This window comes from Lytechinus pictus, chromosome 2, assembly GCF_037042905.1.
Source record: "Lytechinus pictus isolate F3 Inbred chromosome 2, Lp3.0, whole genome shotgun sequence".
NCBI classification, from domain to species: Eukaryota; Metazoa; Echinodermata; class Echinoidea; order Temnopleuroida; family Toxopneustidae; genus Lytechinus; species Lytechinus pictus.
The window spans coordinates 13490995-13513840 of NC_087246.1; the positions used below are offsets into that span (position 1 = coordinate 13490995).

The following is a 22846-nucleotide window of genomic DNA, read 5'->3' on the forward strand; positions in this document are numbered from 1 at the left end:
TCATTAAAGGCTTCTCATCTGTCAGAGGATTATCAATATCAGTTCATTAAATTGCCTTTTATCACAAAATAACTAGGTCAGTGATCGTCAGTATAGAGAGTTGGTAAATGACGTGACATGATCATCGAGTAATATTATCTTATTACTAGAAGTGCCAGTCATCCATATCAGTGACTCTAAAATGTCAACAATTTAAGAAAAATCTATAAATTTTTGGATGATTCGTTGACAGGCAACGGCAAAAAATGCCTGCAAAATGCACTTGCCCTATATGGAAAATATATGTTTAGGTATATCAGGTTTTATCAGATTCAGTAAAATGACATATGAAAACAATTGTGTCATTATGTATATTTACTGTCCCGGAAGAAGCAAACACTTGTTTTCATCATAAAAGTCTTCAATTCTTTTACGAGAAGGGCAATTCAGAGGAGTCTAAAAACAAGATATGGTAAATGGTGGTGATGTTTTACCTGATTTCTAAGAAAGCATGAATGCTTGTAAGCAAGCAACCCGAGGACCGACCGCTTAGGGTCCTCTCCGACGGACCGATATTTCTCATTTCCTTCAGATCTTACATAACTTACTTGACACTGGTTATTTACCCTTCACCCTACATTTTAAACACTATATCATTGACTTTGCATTTCGTGTATTCATTTTTTTCATGTTTTCTTTATAAATCTAACTTAATTCCTGACATCTTGAGAACTTAATCACGGACGGTGTTTTCCTTGAACAGGTCTGAATGTGCGATTATCAACCGGCAACAATATGCGTGAAGGGATCGTAGAGGTTTGTGTAAACGGGACCCGTGGACACATTTGCGGTGCATCCTGGGAGAAAGCTGATGCTGATGTAGTCTGCTCAAGTCTTGGTTTTACCAGGGCGCGAAGAGCATTTAGCTTTTATAGAGACGCGCCGACTGAACCAGTCAGCGACGAGATGGTTCTTTATGACGTGACATGCACCGGAGATGAATCCACTTTGTTTGAATGCTCGTATGGAGTAAATCTCACAGGAGGTTGCCACTTGGGAGAAATAGCTGGAATCGAGTGTTTACAAGATAATGGTAATTCGAACTCAGTCATCTTCAATAAGAATTAAAAATTGATGCATTTGTATACAAATTTTCATGTAGCATTAAAATGCAAATGAAAAAATAAAAAAACCCAGAAAAACATATACGATCTAAGCGCATTGCCTATTTCTCAGACTTTGTGTGAGTAAAATTTATATTCATGAATGATGCATTTAATCATCGAACGAGGAGCCTTCCGCTATAAATGTTGAATAAATCAATCGATAAATCATCGTGGCAACATCAGTCTATTGTGGCTGTTTCCCATTTCTTTTTCTCCTTTCCCCTTCCATCATGTTCATAGAATACGATTTTAGCCATTGATGTCAAAGGCAAGTGTCCATAACAAATTTTATGTCGTATTAATAAACAAATGAAAATTGAAAAAAAAACAGAAAAACTTATACGATCTCAGTGCATTGCCTATTCATCAGACTTTCTTTGACTCAAATAAAACATTCCTGATTGATGCATTTAATCATCGAACGAGCCTTCCGCTATAAATGTTGAATAAATCAATCGATAAACTATCGTGGCAACATCAGTCTATCATGGCTGTTTTCCATTTCTTTTTCTCCTTTCCCCTTTCATCATGTTCATAGAATACGATTTTAGCCACTGATTGATGCATTTAATCATCGAACGAGGAGCCTTCCGCTATAAATGTTGATCAGTTGGTAAATTGCCAATTCGTCCACTGCCAACTCGTCCACTCACTACATGGTCCACCTTCATTTAGTTTAATGCCATTCCGTCCACAAACATTTAGGCTAACAACAATTTGGTCCAATAACCATTTGGACCAATCATCATTTCGTCTAATCATAAGTTGGTCTATTACCATTTCGTATCATAACCAGTTGGTCTAATACTCGTTTTATTTTCATTCATTTTGCCCAATTAACACTTAGTCCAATCAGACCAAATGGTATATGGACTAAATAGCTATTGGACCAACTAGTTATTATACGAAATGCTGAGTGTACGAAATGGCAATGAGACCATGTGGATATTGGACGAACTGTAGACAAGTTGTCAATTGGACGAATTGGCATTTGACCACATGAAAATAAACCGATTAGTTGATAAATGATCGTGGTAATAGCAGGCTTTGATGTTGTCAATGTCTGTTTCTCCTTTTTCCTATCATCATGTTCATGGAATACAGTTTTAGCCAATGATGGCAAAGGCAAGTGTCCATTAAGAGGTTATTAATTTAATCAAATGACTGACGACGGCAGTTATGAGACGATTATAGGTAAATAATTCGAATAATGAAAAAAAATTGATCGAGAAAATGAGCTACATGTATATTATTCCCTTAATGGCAAAATAACAACATTGAGGCAGTGGCTTGAGATATAAATAGTAATTTAGTTATCATTAAAGAAGTTAATTATAAATCTGATTTTCGTTTCACCTCTTTTTTTATAGGAGATGTGTGTATTCCTGGCTTGTGTCATGGGGACAAAGATATGGAAGGTAAGATTTACGTTTCTTCAAGTTTATATAGTGAGGTTTTATTTTCATTTTCCTTCATATTTCAAATCAGGTTTATTTTATTTTTATTTTTACTTTATTTTATTTCATTTCCAGGTACACATACTCATAACAATAGTCAAATTCATTACATTGAAAATAATCATCATACAACATCCAATATACAATATCAAATAAAAATAAACACTCAAGAAAACATCAGCGAATGCCTGGTGATTATCAAAAGAAATCAAGTTTCTGTTAAAAGACTCTCCTCATTAGCTGGTACTAAAAAAAGAACATTAACATTAAAATACAGTTCAACAAATAACAAATAAAAATGACATTTGAATACATAATTTGTTAATGCAGGTTTAGAAGGAAAGAAAGAAAGAAAGAAAGAAAAAAAAGAAGGAAGGAAGGAAAGAAGGAAGGAAGGAAAGAAAGAAAGAAAGAAGGAAGGAAGGAAGGAAGGAAGGAAGGAAGGAAGGAAGGAAGGAAGGAAGGAAGGAAGGAAGGAAAGAAAGAAAGAAAGAAAGAAAGAAAGAAAGAAAGAAAGAAAGAAAGAAAGAAAGAAAGAAAGAAAGAAAGAAAGAAAGAAAGAAAGAAAGAAAGAAAGAAAGAAAGAAAGAAAGAAAGAAAGAAAGAAAGAAAGAAAGAAAGAAAGAAAGAAAGAAAGAAAGAAAGAAAGAAAGAAAGAAAGAAAGAAAGAAAGAAAGAAAGAAAGAAAGAAAGAAAGAAAGAAAGAAAGAAAGAAAGAAAGAAAGAAAGAAAGAAAGAAAGAAAGAAAGAAAGAAAGAAAGAAAAGAAAAGAAAGAAAGAAAGAAAGAAAGAAAGAAAGAAAGAAAGAAAGAAAGAAAGAAAGAAAGAAAGAAAGACTTTTTTTTTGACTTTTCAAATGAAAACTTTATTTACAAATTATAATCACAAAAGTCAGGTATATAATAAAAGAATAGTTTGACATAAACATTCAAATGAGATCAGGTTGATTACAAGCACAGAGTTATAAAACCAAATGTTAAATGAGCCATGCAATGCTGCCCTCGTTAATTGTAAAAAGTAATCTATTCATACACCATTTACGTAAAAAGGCATCAATATTAGAACATAATTTGTAATAAGTAAATTCATAGAGTATTCTGTTTTTGAGACGATGTAACCAAATAATAAGTGGATCGGTGAAATTTGAGGTACGGTACATAAAATAAATGGTACTTTTTAAACTAATAATAAGAAAATTAGCAAGCCGGATAACCTTTCTGTCACGCCCTCTGGCATGCGGAATGAGTGCCCAGTATAGGTCAAAATTAAGTTTGAGAGAGGGGAGGAGATTGTTCAACAGTCTATGAAGAAGATTGAGAGAAGGTTGGATTCCTTTACATTCGATGAACAGATGTTGAATGGTTCCTAGTTCTCCGCACCATCCGCAAAAAGAAGAAATGTCTGTATTAAGATGATGGAGTATAGTGAGCGACGGTAAAATATTGTGAAGGAGTCTGTATTGAATATCAGCCTCTTTTTTAGGTGTTGGTAATTGATAGATAGATAGCCAGTTCACTTTTGTAGATGGATCGAGAAATCCAGTATCATGCCAATGTGAGCTTGATAAGATTGTCGTATTATCTAGTTCTTTCCTGTAGATTCTGTAGATAGCTTTAGAAGAAGCAATAAGTCCATTTTCGGAAGAAGCCAGAGTGAAGTTGATCGGAGTAACTGGAGCAGACAATAGATCAGAGTATTTGTGTTGACAGCCTGAGTCATTAAAATATGTAGGGAAAACTTTAGAGAGTGCAGTTCGAATGAGTAATGTTTCACGTTCGATGAGACGCGATGATGGTTGTCGAAGTCCTCTTGGAAAGTTCTTTTGAAGACAGCTACTCTCAATCCAAAGACCAGTTGAGTGGTTTATCAAATGGCGAACTAGTTTCACTCCGCATGCCATCAGGCGCGTCGGAAAAAAATTATCAACATCAATTGCATCAATAATATGAAAACTATTTAAGGGCATGTTAATTGCATGGCTGAAAGAGAGGGATTGTGTCACAATTCGAGCTCCAGATGTCAACCAAGCTCGCAGAACTTCACTATAGTAAACTGGAAGACTTGTGTAAAACTTAGGATCAATTCTTGTAAAGAACAATTGGTAATCAAATCCTAATTTACAATACTGTCTCAGAAAATGAGCCATAAAGTCGTTTACTGGATGAGAATTTAAGGAAAGAAACCGTTGAATAATCGAAAATCTGTAAGTTAGAACACGAGCTTGGAGACAAGCTAGCCCCAGCCCTCCTTCGTCAGGTTTTTCATACAACACTTCTTTCTTTAACCAGTGCCGCTTATTTGACCAGATAAAATTCACAATTAAATTCTGAAGTTCGTTTAATACATTTTCAGGAGGAGAAAGAACTGCAAGAACATGAAATATTTTTGATGCAGCGAGCTGGTTTGCAATCAATACCTTGCCTTTAAATGAGAGTGAGTTCGATAAACGAGACCACGAAATGAAAGTCTTATTAAGTCTTTCTTTACATTTAATCCAGTTTTGTTTAGAATAATTAAACGTGTTCCCTAAATGAACTCCTAAAAAGGGGAGACCTTCACTATTCCAAGAAAAGTTGAGGGGTTTATCATTCCGCCCTTTCCAACGGCCGACCCAAAGGCCTTGTGATTTTTTTGTATTTAAACATGCAGCAGAGGCCAGACTAAACATATTGTAAGTTTGTTCAACTAATTCAAAGCCAGCATCGGCTGTGACAAATATCGATACATCGTCTGCATATGCAGATACTACACAAGGTTTGTTAATAGCAGGGATATTTAATGCATGATTTGACACGTTCTCTCTTAGTGAGTTCAGGAGAGGCTCAATGGCGAGAGTATATAGCAACCCTGATAGAGGGCATCCCTGTCGTATTCCTTTCTCAAAGGGGAAAGGAGCTGTCAGGGATCCACACACTTTAATGAGGCTTTCAGCCCCTTCATACAAAATTCGTATATAGGATATAAAATGACTTCCAAAGCCCATGCGTTTCATAACATTGAATAAATAAACGTGATCTACATTATCAAATGCCTTTTTCTGGTCCAAGTTCAATACAGCCAAAGAAATATTATCAGTGTTTGCATAGAACAAAATATCTCTAATGAGATTAATGTTGTCATAAATAGAACGACCGGGGATACAATAACTTTGGTCTCTTCCAATAACATGATCAATGCATGATTTTAGCCTACTGGCAAGCAGCCTAGCAAAAATTTTATAGTCTGTGTTGAGGAGGGAGACGGGACGCCAATTTGAAATATCAGCGAGGTCTCCTTTTTTGGGGAGTAAAGTAATGACCGCCCTCCTAAAGGAGTATGGTAAAAATCCAGATTCAAGAGAGGAGGTAAGAACTTCGAGAAAATCATCTTTGAGCATGGGCCAAAAGACATGATAAAATTCAGAGGTAAGTCCATCGATACCAGGAGACTTATTTTTACCTAGCTGCTTGACAGCATTATCAAGTTCTTCTACGGATATTGGATTCTCAAGGTCCTTTGATAAGGACGGATCAAGCGTTTTGATATTTACAAGTAAACTATTGATGGCGCTTTTGTCAGTTGGCTTTCGAGTGTAAAGAGATTCATAAAAATCCCGAACATGATTTTTTATCTCAGAAGGGTTCTCCGAAATACGTCCCGAAGCGAGCCGAATGCGGGATATACTTTTTGATAAGGAATTCGTTTTTTCTAAGTTGAAGAAAAAATTGGAGCATGAGTCTGTTTCATTTGTGTATTTAAAGCGAGACCTCACAAGAGCTCCGCGTGCTTCATTTTTCAGTAACGAGTTTAATGCATTTCTATGCTCGTCGAGAGTATATTTATCTTGTGGGCTAGATTCTTTTGCGCTCTGAAGTTTATCAATCTCCTTGTTAATTTCTATGAGAGCTTGCCTTTTCCTTTGTACTATTTTTTTACTATACATTTGAGTAATTGATTTTATATGAACCTTTCCGAAATCCCACCAAGATGCAAGATTCGGGAAGTCATTTCTTTCTTTTTGCCAATCTGACCAAAAAAGACGAATAATATCAATGTAACTTTCGTCTTCCAAAAGGGTGTTATTGAAAATCCAATATGCACTTTTTCCTTTAGCCCGTATTGGGAATTTCAAAGTAAGAGAAACTGCAGAGTGGTCAGATAAGGAACAAGGTATAATTTCACACGTATGAATAGAAGAAACTAGACACGATGGTACATAAAATCGATCTAATCTAGACTTTGAAAAGCCATGTGCACTGGCTGGATTGTGCCGTTGCCAGGTAAATTTCTTTTCATTTGGATTTAGAAAACGCCATGCATCGCAAAGAGAAGATTTATTCAGAACATTTTGCAAAGCCGTAACAAGTTTAGGTCTGCGTTCTGTGAGCGTGCACAAACGATCAATGGCAGGATTTTCAGTGCAATTAAAATCACCCACAATCACAATATTATCTTCGCAACAGGTGGAGATATGACAATTAAGGGCATTAATAGCTTTAATTGCCATTTCATCAGATTGAGGAATGAGTGTGTTGTATACATGATAAATACAGTTATTATGGGAGAGCTTGTTATACAATATATAGCTATCAAAAACAATAAAAGTAGATAAAATATCGACTTGAGAATTATTGACCAAAGTTGTCACTCCTGACCCTCGAGTAATACCGGGTGAGCAAAAAGGTTTATGGGACCAGTTGCTCCAGCAAGGATTGCTATCTTTAAGGTGGTAAGTTTCCTGTAAAAATACAACGAGCGGGTTGCATGCAATTTGCTCAACATAAACTCGGAAGGAGGCGTTTTGAGTTTGGGAGGAGCATCCTCCGGTGTTGAGGGTCAGCATTGACAGTGCCATTATGGCTATAGCAACTTGAGCGTACGTAATGAATGGAGAGAAGGTAAAAAGGAATTAGCTCTCCAGAGTGCTGATCAATTTGTATATCCTCTGCTGCATGTTACGTTTTACTAGGGGGCTGTTTTTCAGGGGCTTTAATTGTTTAACTAGCCCTGGAATATTTGATGTATATTTCCGTGCAATCTGGGCAGGCTTTTTCCGCCCTTTCACGTTTGATAGAAATTTCACAATTTGGCCTTGGGAGAGGGGGCCTTGAGTCAATGGGAGTGCATCTTCCTTCGGGATATCTTCATCCGTTTGGGCATCTTCCCAAGTCATGGAGTCAGTGTCTGTAGATGAATCTCCAACTGTGGAGGATGGGGTAGGAGGGATATTGGGGGTTTGGGAGTCAAGGACTTGTGTTAGGGTTGGAGAGTCTACGGTTTCGGTTTGGGAGGAGGGAGCTTTCCTGGCCACTTTCCGAAGAGGAAAGGGGGCCTTCAGTGTAGTAAGAGTAGTATTGTTTTCGTTTGATTCGGGTGTTAGTTGCTTACGTTTTGAAACAACTTCAGAGAAAGTTCGGACAGGTGATGGGGGAGTTTTCCACACAGGCGAAGGGCACGCAGAAATAGATTTGGGGGGAGGGGACTTGGAGGACACGACTATGGGCGTGGTAGTTGAATTGCTGGACGGTTGAGCAGGTGATGTCAGAGGTATGTGCAGTGGGGAGGATTGAGGCTTCCTAATGCGCGAGGGGGTGGCTGAGGTTGAAAAGGGCCCACGATCACGAGGTGGTAAACTAGGGAAATCAAAGGAGGTGGGTACAGGTGGGGGCATTGTAGTTGCCGCCAAGGGGGGAGGTGATGGTGGCATGGGGTCCGAAACCGTAGTGAGAGGCGGGGAGGATCCGCGCTGGCGCACTCTCGTGTCATTTGAAACTGGGGCAGCGTTTGTCTTTGACTGATTAGTATTTGTGCTTGATTGAGGTTTCTTACAATTGCGGGAAATATGACCAAATTCACCACAGTTAAAACATCTAACTGACTCAGTTGAAATAAATACACGATAGTTCATACCTGAAAACACGAAATTAATGTTATCTGGAAGTGTTGTGTTAGGTTTCACTAACACTTGAACGTGCCTTCTAAAACTCATAATATGGTTTAGACGCTTGTCTTTAAATCCTAGAGGTATTGGTTTGCAGTCGGACACAACTTTGCAAAAAGGTGCTAGATTTTCAGTCAAGACAGAATTCGGTAGTTCTGGGTATACATTAGATAAAATGACTCGAGTAGTGGGCCGTACAAGGGGGGTTAGTTCAAGAAAGGCCCCCTCATACTCAAGGCCTTGTTGTACAGCATTGATAACAGCTTCTTTGGATTTTAGGTACACAGCTATGCGACCATTAGAGATGCGAGAGGCAGATATTACGTCATTAGCGGGTATCGTTGTAGTAAAGACATTGATATAAGATTGTATCGTTACATTTTCAATAGCTTGAAAGCTTACACCATTGTGACGGGTGACATTTTTAAAATGTCCTACATTGTTTAACAAAGGGCCAGCTGCACTTGTGGTACGCTGGCCCTGTACACTACGTTGGTTTGCTTGACTGGCCATGTACGAACCAGTCTAGAAACCTTACAAAAAATAACAGAAAATGTGTTTAAAAAACACTAAAATTGGTAAACTTGACGAAGGAGGATCGAGTCTATATTAATCTATAACCCAACACAATTTTAATGGTACAAAATCAAGGACCAAATGGTCATATAAATCAGTGAAAAACCAGAAAAACCGGAGCTCGAAAAAAAACACAACTACCTCACGAAAGAAAGAAAGAAAGAAAGAAAGATAGAAAAAAAGAATGAAAGAAAGAAAGAAAGAAAGAAAGAAAGAAAGAAAGAAAGAAAGAAAGAAAGAAAGAAAGAAAGAAAGAAAGAAAGAAAGAAAGAAAGAAAGAAAGAAAGAAAGAAAGAAAGAAAGAAAGAAAGAAAGAAAGAAAGAAAGAAAAGAAAAGAAAGAAAGAAAGAAAGAAAGAAAGAAAGAAAGAAAGAAAGAAAGAAAGAAAGAAAGAAAGAAAGAAAGAAAGAAAGAAAGAAAGAAAGAAAGAAAGAAAGAAAGAAAGAAAGAAAGAAAGAAAGAAAGAAAGAAAGAAAGAAAGAAAGAAAGAAAGAAAAGAAAGAAAGAAAGAAAGAAAGAAAGAAAGAAAGAAAGAAAGAAAAGGAGAGGAAGTTAAGGAGAAAACAAGAAGGAAAGAAAGAAAACAAAAGCTGGATAAAAGTGAAAAAGGAGAAATGGTGAAAGCAAAGTAAGAAGAGAGGTTGGGAGCTTGAATGGAAATAGAGAGAGATAGAATTAGTGTAGAGGGGGGGGGGTGGGGTGGCAGAATTACTGATATGCATTTTATTTTTCTTAAACGATTGATGGCTAGAATGAAGAAATTGCAATGTTTAAATTAAAAAAAAAGTTTAAAATGCCTTTTCAATTGGTGGCATGTTACATAAGAGCTCTCGAAGAGCATTAAGAATTATGTCGACATTTGGTTCCAGGCACAGGTCTCTCTCAGCCCTAGGAATCGTTTCCCAGAAGCGGGCAAAGCTATGAAAGCAAGTATATTTTAAAGCATTGCATCGTTTGATGATTAATATACTCTGAAACAATACATTTATTTTTTTTCCAGCAGATTTCAGATGCAACCCACTGACAGATGGATGCTTCGTTTTGCCTTGGAATGGTAAGATAGTAACCAACAAGACTATTAGTAGTTTTCACAAATAAATGATATTTTCTAAGAAGCATTGTTCTTAAATTATTGTGAGTTTTGATTTTTAGTTTTGTTGTCATTTTTTAAATCAAGAAAATAGGTATGATCTGTTCCTCTTATTCATCTTAAAAAATAATTCACGGTAATATATTTCTTAGGGAGCCATATCGTAATTTACCTCAGTAATTTTCCTTTTGGAGAGGATTAATAGGCATATTTATAATCAATATACAGTTTTTGTTCGCATATTTCATTCATGTTCAGAGAGAAGTTATTTTGCCATCATCAATTACAACTCTAATTGATTCAATCTCTCCCACTCTCACCCCTCTCTCTCTCTCTCTCCGTCTGTCTGTCTATGGCATTCTCTCTCTCTCTCTCTTACTATCTCCCTCTCTGTATATCCTCCTCATCAGGTCAGTTACACTGTTCTTTTTACGACTTTGGATTGTTCTCATTGGAGTGCATGTAAGTATGCAACATCCCCCGAGATTGGGTCAGGTTAGCTGACGTCATCACACGCCAGCAGTCATGGCAGTGGAGAATGTGCTTGCGGGCAACACCAGACCTTATAACTAAGAGTCTTCAATGGTTTATCTAGTCAATTCTTAAAGTAGAATATTAATCCCAACACTTTGAATTCATTTGAAAAAAAAGCACTTATTATTATCATAAATTTAATCGTTGTTATAATACTTAATTGCTTAAACATGTTAAAGCCAGCCTGAAGATTCAGTAAGGTTCAGTAATGCAATTTATGTAATCTCGTTCCTATATAGTATTTCATATTTCTAACTAAATGAAGGTTTTGATTTTTTTAACAGAAGCTGGGACGAACTAGGTTCTTCGCTTAGCTCTGAAGGAATAAAAGACGAAGAGCGTGCTGAGCTTCTGTAAGTATCTTTGCTCTGGGTTTCGTTGAGCAAATTAATTTCCAAGCAACGATTTTGATTTGCCAAAGATAAGTTCATAATCATGATAATGGCTTTATTTGCCACTGTAAAGGCCCGGTCACATCGCCAGAACTTTGCTGGAGCGTTCCTGGAGCGGTGAAAAAAAAAAGAATCATCACCGCTCGTTACCGTTCACCACCGTTTAACAAAAGTTGGCCCTCTTTAAGGCAACGCCGTAAACGCTAGGCTAACGCGGATGGTCCCTCCTATCGCTCCGAAATTTTTGAGCCGCACAAATATTGCGAGCGGTGAGGAGTGGGCAATTTTCCGCTCCAGCAAAGTTCACCACAGCTCTAACAACGCCCAGCCAAAGTTCGGCACCGCTATATGCAAGTTCGTGGACGCTTGGGTCCGCTTGGCCAAAGCAGTAATCGTGAACGCTGGACCACCGCTGCTTCGCCAGCTTTGCCTGGGCGGTGACTAAACGTTGCGCAAATTTTGCATGGTAGAGCGGTTGTAATAGTTTTTCGAGCGGCAAATGGATCGCTGGTACGGTGTCGGGCGTTGAAGCAGCGATCCATTGCGGTTATGAGCTTTCGTTACCGTTAAACCAACACTATAGCAACGCCGGCTTCAGCGGTGCACCGCTAAGGCAACGCCCGTGTTTTCGAAATAGACTATTAGAAAAAAAAACCCAGAAGATTTTACAGAAGAAAGAATAAAAACAGATTTCACAGAAAGAAATATCCAAATCATTCTGTAAATTGTTATACAGGAAAGATTTTTATTACAATAAATTTGTAAGGTTACATACACCAAATACCAATTTCTGTAATTTTGCACAAAAATGCTTGTAAGATTACACAGTGCAGTAAGGTTACAGGTGTTCTTGAGACTCTGCTACAAGAATCTTTTATTAAGTAGAAATTTTCTAACAATGTAGACTGAATGTACAAAAAGGATTTTCACACAAGCTTGATATAATTCATTTCAAATAAACATTTATTTTCTCCCATTTCACGATTTTCTAAATTTTTCGTAAACATAAATTCATACAAAATCATTTTGTCATGAAGAATGTTAATATGTATAAGTTATGTTTATAGAAGGTGTAATACAATAATACAGTAAACAACACAAAGAAAAGAAACTATATGGATTTAAGCTTGAATAGAAGTCTGATGGGCTCGATAAGTTAAACCGTGAAATAAGATTTGATAAGTATAATGTGTAATTATATTATGTATAATTCTATCCTACCTGCAGCAATCATTAATCGTTGGATTCTCAATGTCATTTTACCTCAATGTACTTTCTATCTAACTACAGTGTCTTCGATGGCGACGTTGTCCTCGTCTCAATTGATAGCAGAATTTTTAGAGGATTTGAAAACTTGCATTTTCTGTAAGTTCGGCGTTGTTTATTATTATCATTTAGGAAATATTTACTTAGACACGACACAAATCGAATTCTTCTCTGGGACAAATGCCCAGTGACATACTGGAACATTGCAAATATTACTTGGAAATAAAATGCAAAGAAATATAAAGAACTGTGAAAAATATGCTGTTTATTTTAACGTAAGTTTGACGTTTTTGGAAAATGCATATATGTGTTGATCATTGTGTATAGATGTTGATAAAAAGTAACTGTATTCTTGTTGTAATACGATGATAACTAAGATTTATGGCAGGGCTAACACATTTATGTCGATCGGAATATAAATCTGTGATTCAGATTATTCTTATTATTGCAGATATTTTGATAACAACAGCCTTACAGAAATCCAACCTGGAATGTTTGAAGGGTTGTCTTCTTTACGAATTTTGTAAGTTCATGAGTTTTTTTCTTTTCTTCACAGATGAACATAAAAAGGGTAAATCCTGGCCTTCATTTTTGGAATTACTGTTGTTGTTGTTGCAAACCTGTTGTAATAATTGGTTTTAACACGTTAGAACAACGTTTGAAACGTAAATCATTATCTTTCAAAGCGTTAGAGATAAAATCTTATTTTTCTAACTTCATATCTATCATCTAGCGAATTTTTCAAAAGAAAACTATGATCTCGTTCACACCTTCCTGAATTGATCCGCGAAATAAAATAACAACACATCCCTTCGTTCTGCAGATCGAACTCTCCTGTCCATCAAAGAAAATGTATTTTGATGAAAGGTCCTTAGCAATCTCCACCCTACATCTGTGTCATTATCGTGTAGTCTTCATCCTTTGTATCTCTGATATAAAATCATTATCTAATGGAAAATACATAATCAACTAAGTTCTTAACGTAAATCATTAATATCCTCATTGGAGATCAAACAAGGTGTATGAAGTTATATGAATGATACATGTTGTAGTTTGATGTATAATAAACGCCCCGCAATCAAATTATCTACATAGTAAATATGTTTCTGACTTTTAATCATATACTTTACAGAAATCTATCATCTAATGCTATCAATTACATACCGAATAGAGCATTTGATGGACTAGAAAGCCTGGTGATGTTGTAAGTATTAATTGTAAACAGCTGTATCAAGAGTTTGGTTGCAAAAAGGGTTAGATCCAGTTTGGACCATTCCAAGAAAAATCATGTTTTTTTAATTCTCCCATATTGCAATATTCCTATGAGAAACTAAATTGTCATGATGTACTACCCTGTCGTCTGAACCTAAAATTGGGTATAAAAGAAATATACCTGTCTTCAATTCTTTTAAATTGTGGATCTAACCTCTTTTGCAAGTAAACGGAAATGGATCCAATCCCTTTTGAAAAATGGGGATTTTTCTTTGCCCCTTTTATTCACGTTGTAATGGAATTTCCAATTTTATTTGGTATCATCAGAGCGACCAGAAATCTATAGGTTTTGAGGCAAAAAACAATAAAATTTTATGAAAAATGGATCTAACCTCTTTTGACAAATGAGCTCTTCAGAAGAGTTTGTTTGTAAAAGGGGTTAGATCCGCTCCAAGAAAATAATTTTTTTTAATTCTCCCATATTTCAATATTCTTATGCGAAGCTAAATTTTGATCATAACCTACCACATGAACATAAAATTGGGTATAAAAGAAATATACCTGTCTTCATATTTTTAAAGCATTCTTTCCCAAAAATCCCTTTGTGGATTTAACCCCTTTTGAAAACAAACTGAAATGGATCTAACCCTTTTTGGAAAAAAACGATTTTTCTTAGCTATTTTTGTTCAATTTTAATGGGAATTCAACTTTTCTTTGGTATCATCTTCATGATCGTATACAGTTACTAAAAGTCTATACATTGAAAAAAAAATCAAGTTTGATGAAAAATTGATCTATCCCCTTTTGCAATTAAGCTCTTCATATCAAGGTATAATTGAGGAAAAGTGGAATTGCTAATGGAACGGGGGAACAGACAGATTAAATAAGGGGGGGGGGGGTGCTGCCCATATAATCTATGAATGTAATTTTACTTTGATTTTCCATTCGATTTCTATATACCAAGGGAAACAAAGGAAACCCATTTTAGGTAGAATTCAAATCCATGGCGGTAGCCAGGTTAGATGGTAACAACTAGTGATAATATCTTGACTGTGTGATCCACTTCGCCTATGTTGACGTCAGTTTTATCCCTTTTAAATATTTGCTTCCTTAAACTGACTATCGAGGGGTTTGTGGAATTTGTGATATGAATTTTTGTTGGATTTTGACAATTTGTTTCGGTCAGACAGTCATAGTTTACCAACGCACTGCTCATTTTGACCAAAGTATTTTTAAGTAAAGGCACAAGTTAACGCTAAAATGCAATTTTGTTAGATCACAATTTCAAACAATCATATTCAAAGAGTTTACCGTTCTCATTTCGAAAATTCTTTTTTATTATCATTTAACATAACATAGAAATTACCAACAGAAATGCATATTTCGGCTCCAAACAGATACAGGTATTATTTTTAATTCAAAAAATATTCTTGAAGAAGAAAGGACCTTTTATGCTAATTTGTATTCATCTCAAGAGAACATTCTGAATAGGAATATATCAATGAAAAACTTAAATATACCAACTGTAAATGAGAGTGACATAAATATGTTGGGATCAATGATAACAGAGAAGGAGTGTTTTGATTCAATTATGTCTTTTGCAAATGACAAGTCACCAGGGAGTGACGGGTTGCCAATTGAGTTCTACAAGACTTTTTGGAATGAAATAAATCCTTTACTATGTTTAGTTTTTAATGAAAGTTTTGAAAAAAATGTATTAACTCATTCAATGAGGAGAAGTATTATTACACTGTTGCCTAAAAAAGGGAAAAATTTACTTTTACTGAAAAATTGGCGTCCAATCTCTTTATTAAATAGTGATTATAAGATTCTCGCAAAAATAATTTCTTTCCGAATAAAAAAAGTAATATCACCTCTCATAAATCATGATCGATGTGGTTTTCTCAAAGGACGTTATATTGGCGAAAATATAAGACTTTTTATTGATATTCAAAATTATTGCAAAAAGCACAATGTTGGCGGTCTTGCATTCTGTATTGACTTTGAAAAAGCGTTGGATACAGTAGAGTGGTCTTTTATATACAAAACTATAAGAAGGTTCGGTTTCAGTGAAAAATTTGTTCGTTGGGTTCAACTTCTTTATGTTGATATTAAAGGTTGTGTAATAAATAATGGCTATTCCTGAAATATTTTTGAAATACACCGCGGGGTAAGACAAGGTTGTCCGCTCTCGCCATATCTCTTTATTTTAGTTGTTGAAATTTTAGGTTGTTTAGTTCGAGAAAATCAAGAAATTCGTGGTTTAAAAATATATGATAATACTGAAATAAAGATAAGTCAATACGCAGACGACACAACCATTTACCTTGAACCCAACGAACAAAACTTAAGAAAATGCATATCTGTATTAAATACTTTTAAAGAAATGTCTGGATTGAAAGTCAATGTTTAAAAGTGTAATGTTATTCAACTTGTGAATTGAACGATGTATTTATGCCAAGACATTCCTTTTCAATGGCCCGTAGATTATTTTTCTTATTTAGGCATAAAAATCCCATTAAGCGATAAACATACTTTTTTTTTATTTAAACTTTATACCAAAATTGGATGAGATCAAATCTCTGTTAAACATTTGGAATGGTAGATCTCTTACATTGTATGGAAAGATAGTAGTAATAAAAACATTGGTCATTCCAAAACTAATATATCTTTTAAGCATTATTTAAGACCCACCACCGACCTTCTTTATCGAAATGCAACAGCAATTATTTAATTTTTTATGGAGTAAAAAAGGTGATAGGATTAAGCGTTCTCTTTTATACAATGACTACAAAGATGGTGGTCTAAAAATGTTACATTTGTCATGTTTTAATCAAGCACTTAAAGTATCATGGGTCAAAAGATTTTTAGATGATGATAACAATGGGAAATGGAAGTGTTTATTTTTAAGAATCTGTTCGTTTCATTGGTGAGAGCAAATTTACGATTTGGAATATTAGCAAAAGTCATATATTATTCAATCCATGTACCGAAACTTTTTGGAATGATGTATTGAGTTCATGGTCATATTACAGATACTATAATCCTGTTAAGTTTAAGGAAATACTGTCGCAACCTCTGTGGTTCAATTCACACATTCTATTTGATGGAAAACCTCTTTATATTCAAAGATGGTCAGAATCTTCTTTAAACACTATTTACGATTTTCTAACAGAAGATGGACTTTTTAAGTCTTTTGAAGTTATAGTTAAAAACTACGGTTACACATCCATCATGATGTATAAATCATTATTATCTGCCATACCAAATGAATGGAAAAGAGTTATTAGAAAAAAATACATAAAACAGAATACACCTTTTGAACCATACGACGATCGATTACGTAATTTCCTTAAACACAAAAAAGTTTCTAAACTATGTTATTCTCATTTTATAAATAATTATACTTTGGACGTGTCAGAGACAGATCAACGTTACAAATGGGAAAACGATCTTTCACTGCAATTATCAAATAATGAAATTTGGAATTCTCGTTTTACCCTGATATACAAATCGTCAATAGATAACAAACTAAGGAATTTCCAATTTAAATTTATACACAGAAAAGTGTCGACAAATCGTTATTTATATAAAATCGGAATTTTTTATCAAGACATATGTGATTTTTGTAATGAACAAAATCAAACATTGATGCATCTGTTTTTTGAATGCCAATTTGTTTCGAACTTTTGGAACGATTTGTGTACTTGGTTGACTTTAAAAAATATCCGTTCTTATAAGTTATCTAATTTAGAAATTTGTTTTGGAACATTGGAAAGAGAACATTTTTATTTGGTAAATACCATAATACTATACGGCAAATATTTCATTTTTTCATGCAAATATAGTAAAACAATTCCTCTTTTTAAATCGTTTCTATGTACTCTAACACAGTTAGAAAAAACAGAACGCTACATTTCTTTTAAACATAATCGTTCGGAGTTTCACAGAAAAAAGTGGAATATTATTACTATGAAAGAGTAAAGGGCATAGATCTATTTTTTGTTGTTTTGAATTAGATCTGTTGTATATTACTTTAACCTAGCATGGTGTCTATCTATATGAATGTAATAGAATCATGTATCTGTTTCTGAGATATTTTTGTTAAAATGTGAATTGCAAATAAAACTCATTAAAAAAAAAAAAAAAAAAAAACATATTTCTATTTTTCAGGGACTTGAGTTACAATCCCCTATTTCATATAGACGACAATTCACTTGGAAACTTGTGGAACCTTGAATATCTGTAAGTAGTACCTTTCATGATTTTCAATTGAAATAGAGTAAATACCTTTCCTAATAATTCTCGGATTGGTCTCTACATCTACTCCAAGACACATACATTTTATGCAATCAGACATCATTATGCTATTTAGATGGATATGTAAGAGAGAGAGAGAAAGAGAGAGCGAGAGAGAAAGAGAGAGGGGGGAGATCTCGGATGCAACAGTTCAATGTTGCCTGACATACACTACAGCATGTTAGCATACAATACCTACATTCACGATCATATCTTTTTTCAGTTGATTAGAGAGAATGGCATATAACGAGATGTAACACGAGGGTATTGGAGTGCACTGAGTTGCTTATAAGAACACTTGAGTCGTTTGAAGTGAGAATCAGATTTAAACGTAATTCATACTATTTCTCAAGGTCTTGCTAATATCCTGGCTGTGGCTTTGGTCTAACAATGTAATATAAAGACACTCTGAGCATACATTATGACCTTGTGACAGGGTTGAAACGTATTTGAAAATGTAGTTTGTGATTTTTTTAACTTGAAGTTCAGCCATGGTCACTCTTATTCCCTCTTCAGGTTTCTTATTGACATATACCTACCATCTTTGGAAGCAGGTATAGCGCATAACCTGTCTTCTCTGACAGCCGTGTAAGTTTATTTTTCTTTTACATATTTCTGTGATGAATAACAACAATGTGCGAAGAATTTGTTGACATTATCTATTAAAAATAATGAACCATAATCCTAGGTCTGTTCGACTATTGAGGATATGCAGACATTTTCAATGAACCAATAAATTTATTGTCGTGTGTAAATAAATGATTTTTTTCTGGATGGTGTTCATCCGGCTTACGATGACCGCTCTTAAGGGAGATAAAACAGATATTATGTAAATGTGTAACTTAAAGAACACACATGACGTCTCATTTTTTGCAACAAATCCTAATTTATAATGTGTTTTGCATGTATCATATTGCAGGAGATGCAGTATTTTGATAACAAAATATTTTGTTCGTTCATTTTCATCTGATAGATCCGCATCAGATAGTAGGATATGCTGTCTTGTATCGCGTGAGATGAACAATGTCAGCTGTGCCATGACAGCTCCCAAAAGTCCGTTGGACACGTGCGGTAGACTCTATCCAAACGTCGTGCTAAGAATCTTTGGCTGGATCATAGGTCTTACCGCTCTGGTTGGAAATATCACGGTACTCGCTCTAAGATTTCGTCTGAACCAGAAAATAACTGTCCAAACTCTACTGATTATTAATCTAGCTGTTGTTGACTGTCTCATGGGTGTTTACATGATTTTTGTAACATCAGCTGATGTTCATTTTGGTGATAATTACTTTCTAAGAGCACCATGGTGGCGGGATTCAATCGTCTGCAAAGTGGCTGGTTTCCTTGCCTTTCTGTCCAGTGAACTCTCTGTTCTAACATTAACCTTGATCACCCTTGACCGAATGATATGCATAGTCTATCCTTTTGGGAAACATCGGATGAGCATCAAGGTATCCGCGGTACTTCTAATCGTTATCTGGATATCCGTCTCATTAATTGGTATTGCGCCATTCCTCGTCAACTCCTCCGATATCTATGGTCTCTCCGACGTCTGTCTTGGATTGCCACTCCATGTTGATTCAGGGGAAACTGGCGTCTTACGATTTCTAAGAGAATCTGCCTGGTCTGAAGAATTCATTGTTGTCTACGATGTGATTAGTAGCGAAATTAGACCATCTTGGATATACTCCGTGGTAATCTTCATTGGTGTTAACATGGTGTTGTTCATATTGATGTTGGTCTCCTATATCGTAATGTTCGTTGAAGTTAAGCGATCCACTCGGTCGGTTGGAAACACTGCCGAGACCAGAGGGAGGGAAATTAAGGTCGCCAGAAAGATGGCGTTTATCGTAGGAACCGATTTTGCTTGCTGGATGCCCATAATAATCATGGGTATCCTTACTCAGACGGGGCTGGTGGTCTTGCCAAGTTCATTGTATGCATGGGTCGTTATATTTATTTTACCAATTAATTCCTCGATAAATCCATTGATCTATACCTTTATGAATATAAACGAAAAGAAGAGGAAACTTAAACAAAGTGCATCTAATACCACAGTTACAAACATTAGTAACTCGCATAACAGCGGAAAGGATACTTCTATTTAAAGCGTGGGTTAAAAAATAGAAATGTTATCACTGATTGACAGAAATCAAAGATATCAAGCTTTTGAGATCATCACATTAATGCTAACAGCCTTAATCTGTTAATGGGTGAAGAGCGAAGAGAGAAAATGTGATAATTATGGGAATAGGTAAGAATGAGTGAAAAATAAACATAAAGGCCCGTATTCTGAAGTCAGGTTTAACTTAGACCATGTTCTAAATCTGTGCTAAAATTATGGAGGGGGGGGGGAACTAAAAAAAATATGCTTATATTGTATATGTCTTTTAATTTGTTTCCCTTTGCGTTCAAAATGAAGAAAATATTTCAGTTCTCATTCTGTGACAGCTATAAATGATTTGAGTGTCATAGTTAATAAATAGAATATGACAGATTTGTGCACCAGTTGGCTCTCCATAGTTAAACTTTAAACCAAGGTTCAATTTAAACCCGAGTTCAGAATACGGGCCAAAGTGATTGGCGCTTCGGTTGTCTGTTGTGACCATCAGGCAAACTATATGGGTGATATATACGATCTCCCTACATCCAAATGCAAAAGTGGCACTGTCCCGAACTTTACATGCTGTGTTTCTTTACACCTTCATGTATCGCAAACATGGATCATCCCGGATCTCAATCCGTGATGTTCAGGGGTACAACGTCGTGATTCTCGTCATTCAATACGATCACAACTAGGTCCCATTGATCCCAACATGGATGGGTACGAGTCTGTACGAGGTCTACGTGGACTGGGAACGCCTGTAACACGGACCTAGCCGAAATAGTCCCCGGAATGAACACGAAGGGCCAGAATTAGCACGGATGTTACTGGATCATCCTTACACGGCCCTTTAAACTTGGATATCCCCAGAATTTTGACGGATGATGTAAACATCAGACCCTATACTCGTAATCTATATTAGAGTCTTTCCGTCCTATTTGCCCTTATATCTCTGTAAAAATATGAAATATAAAAGAAAGCTTAAATCAAAACTAGATGGGAGGTATATGCTATTTTAACCTTCAACCATCCATTCACGAATATCACATTAAAACTTAGTCATTCATGTAGTAAACAAACGCGAATTTCGAATCCGGATGGAATTTGTATTCGTATATTCGTGCGGACGTATCGGTGTCTACACGGATATACCTTCGGATGCATTCGGTGACTTTACGCGATGGTACATAGTGGCTATACTGCTTAGAGGCTCCACGTCCCACTAGCAGTACTTGCTATTTCTGTGGAGTCCTTTTACCAATGAAGTTTATATGACAATTTACCCTGTATCAATGTATTTTGACATTATTTGGTAATAAATTCAGTTCAGGATGATGCTGGGTAAGTCCCCTGCACATACATCCTGATGCCGAAGTGACTGTCTTGCACCGACAACAGTCGCATTTGAAAGAGAAGACGCCAGTTCATGCAAAAACATTCGCTGTGATTTGCTCATTTTCCCTAAGTATTTACGTAACTACTTAACATCATATATTTGAATTTATCCGATTGATTCAGTTGAAAGTCGCTTTAATCCGTTTGCCCCCTCCTTAACTTTGTTGCATCTCTGTATATAGGCCTATGCATAAAGCGATTCTTTCAAGGATCTATACTGATGGTAATACTGATCATGATACTGAAAATTATGTAATGATATATAAATCAAATAAAATCTAGTAAATATAGTATATAATACGCCTTCAGTCTAGTATCAGGGTACGGATGTACTGATCATCGTCATCACCATCACATCACAATCATCATCATCATCACATCATCATCATCGTCATCATCATCATCATCATCATCATCACAATCATCACAATCATCATCATCGTCATCACCATCATTCTCATCATCATTCTTTTTCCTATTATTAATGTTATCTTCAAAAGATCATATTATTGTCGCATCATTTATTGCCTCTTCGCTATGGCCCGTATTCTGATAGCAGGTTTAATTTAACCCTAGTCTAAAGTTAACCCTGGTTTAACTAAACCTCCTCTAAACATCACCACTGGTCTAAGTGTAGTTTAATTATTTTGGTATTCTGATAGCCGGGTTTAACTAAACCTGGGTTAAACCCGGGTTTAAAATTCTTTTTGGAAATAATAACCCTCTTTTAACCAAGACTAGCACTTTTTGGTAAATTACTGCTGCAGGGATGACTGCAACAAAGTTTTAAAAATGTCACTAAAGTTGTTTTTTCTTAAAAATTTGGATTTTATGGAAACTAATTCCAACTATTGTAGTGAAAGAAAAGCATTCATCATCCATATATGGTAAGAAATTTCCATTCACATTATCTTAATTTTTGTTAATTACTAAAACATTTCAACCCCAAACCGAGTGACCTGCACAGTTTTTTGTGTATCAGTCCCATTTATTGCTTTTCATGTTTGTCAATATCTAAATTGACTAGATTCCCCTCACCCACTCTAGACTAGAGTCTAGACTCTAGTCCTAGATCTAAAACAATAAGTTAAATGGTCGACATCTTTATTCTAACTTTAAGTAAGGGAAATTTTTTATAACTTTTGAGAGTAGTCTTGGGTCTAACATTAGGCTTATAGTTAGATCTAGCCTAGGCCAATTGTTTGGAGGAGAATTGAACATTGTTTTGACTTTTTTACTTTCCTGAACTGAAGCAAAACGTACCGTACTGTAGCCTAGGCCTAGTCTATTTAGTAATTTAGTGGAGCAACCGAGACTGAAGCTACATATTGGTCTAGCCTAAGCCTAATTACAACATTCAGGACTTAGGCTGGCTTAGCCTTGGAACAGGGATAGATATAGATTGCTTTTCTAACCTTAGTTAGATCTAGTGAAATAGATCTGATTTGTCTTACAT

The 22846-nt window shown here is 35.6% G+C and overlaps 1 protein-coding gene across 1 annotated transcript; it reads left to right on the top strand.

Moving 5' to 3' along the window:
- The first annotated feature begins 745 nt into the window (after positions 1-745).
- On the top strand, positions 746-20951 carry LOC129284295 (G-protein coupled receptor GRL101-like). Its single transcript, XM_054919717.2, has 11 exons — positions 746-1072; positions 2516-2563; positions 10102-10152; positions 10599-10650; positions 11007-11075; positions 12405-12479; positions 12832-12903; positions 13513-13584; positions 17766-17837; positions 18408-18479; positions 18865-20951. The coding sequence occupies exons 1-11, from the start codon at positions 775-777 to the stop codon at positions 19997-19999; spliced, it is 2016 nt and encodes a 671-aa protein (XP_054775692.2). The 5' UTR covers positions 746-774; the 3' UTR covers positions 20000-20951.
- Positions 20952-22846: the final 1895 nt, after the last annotated feature.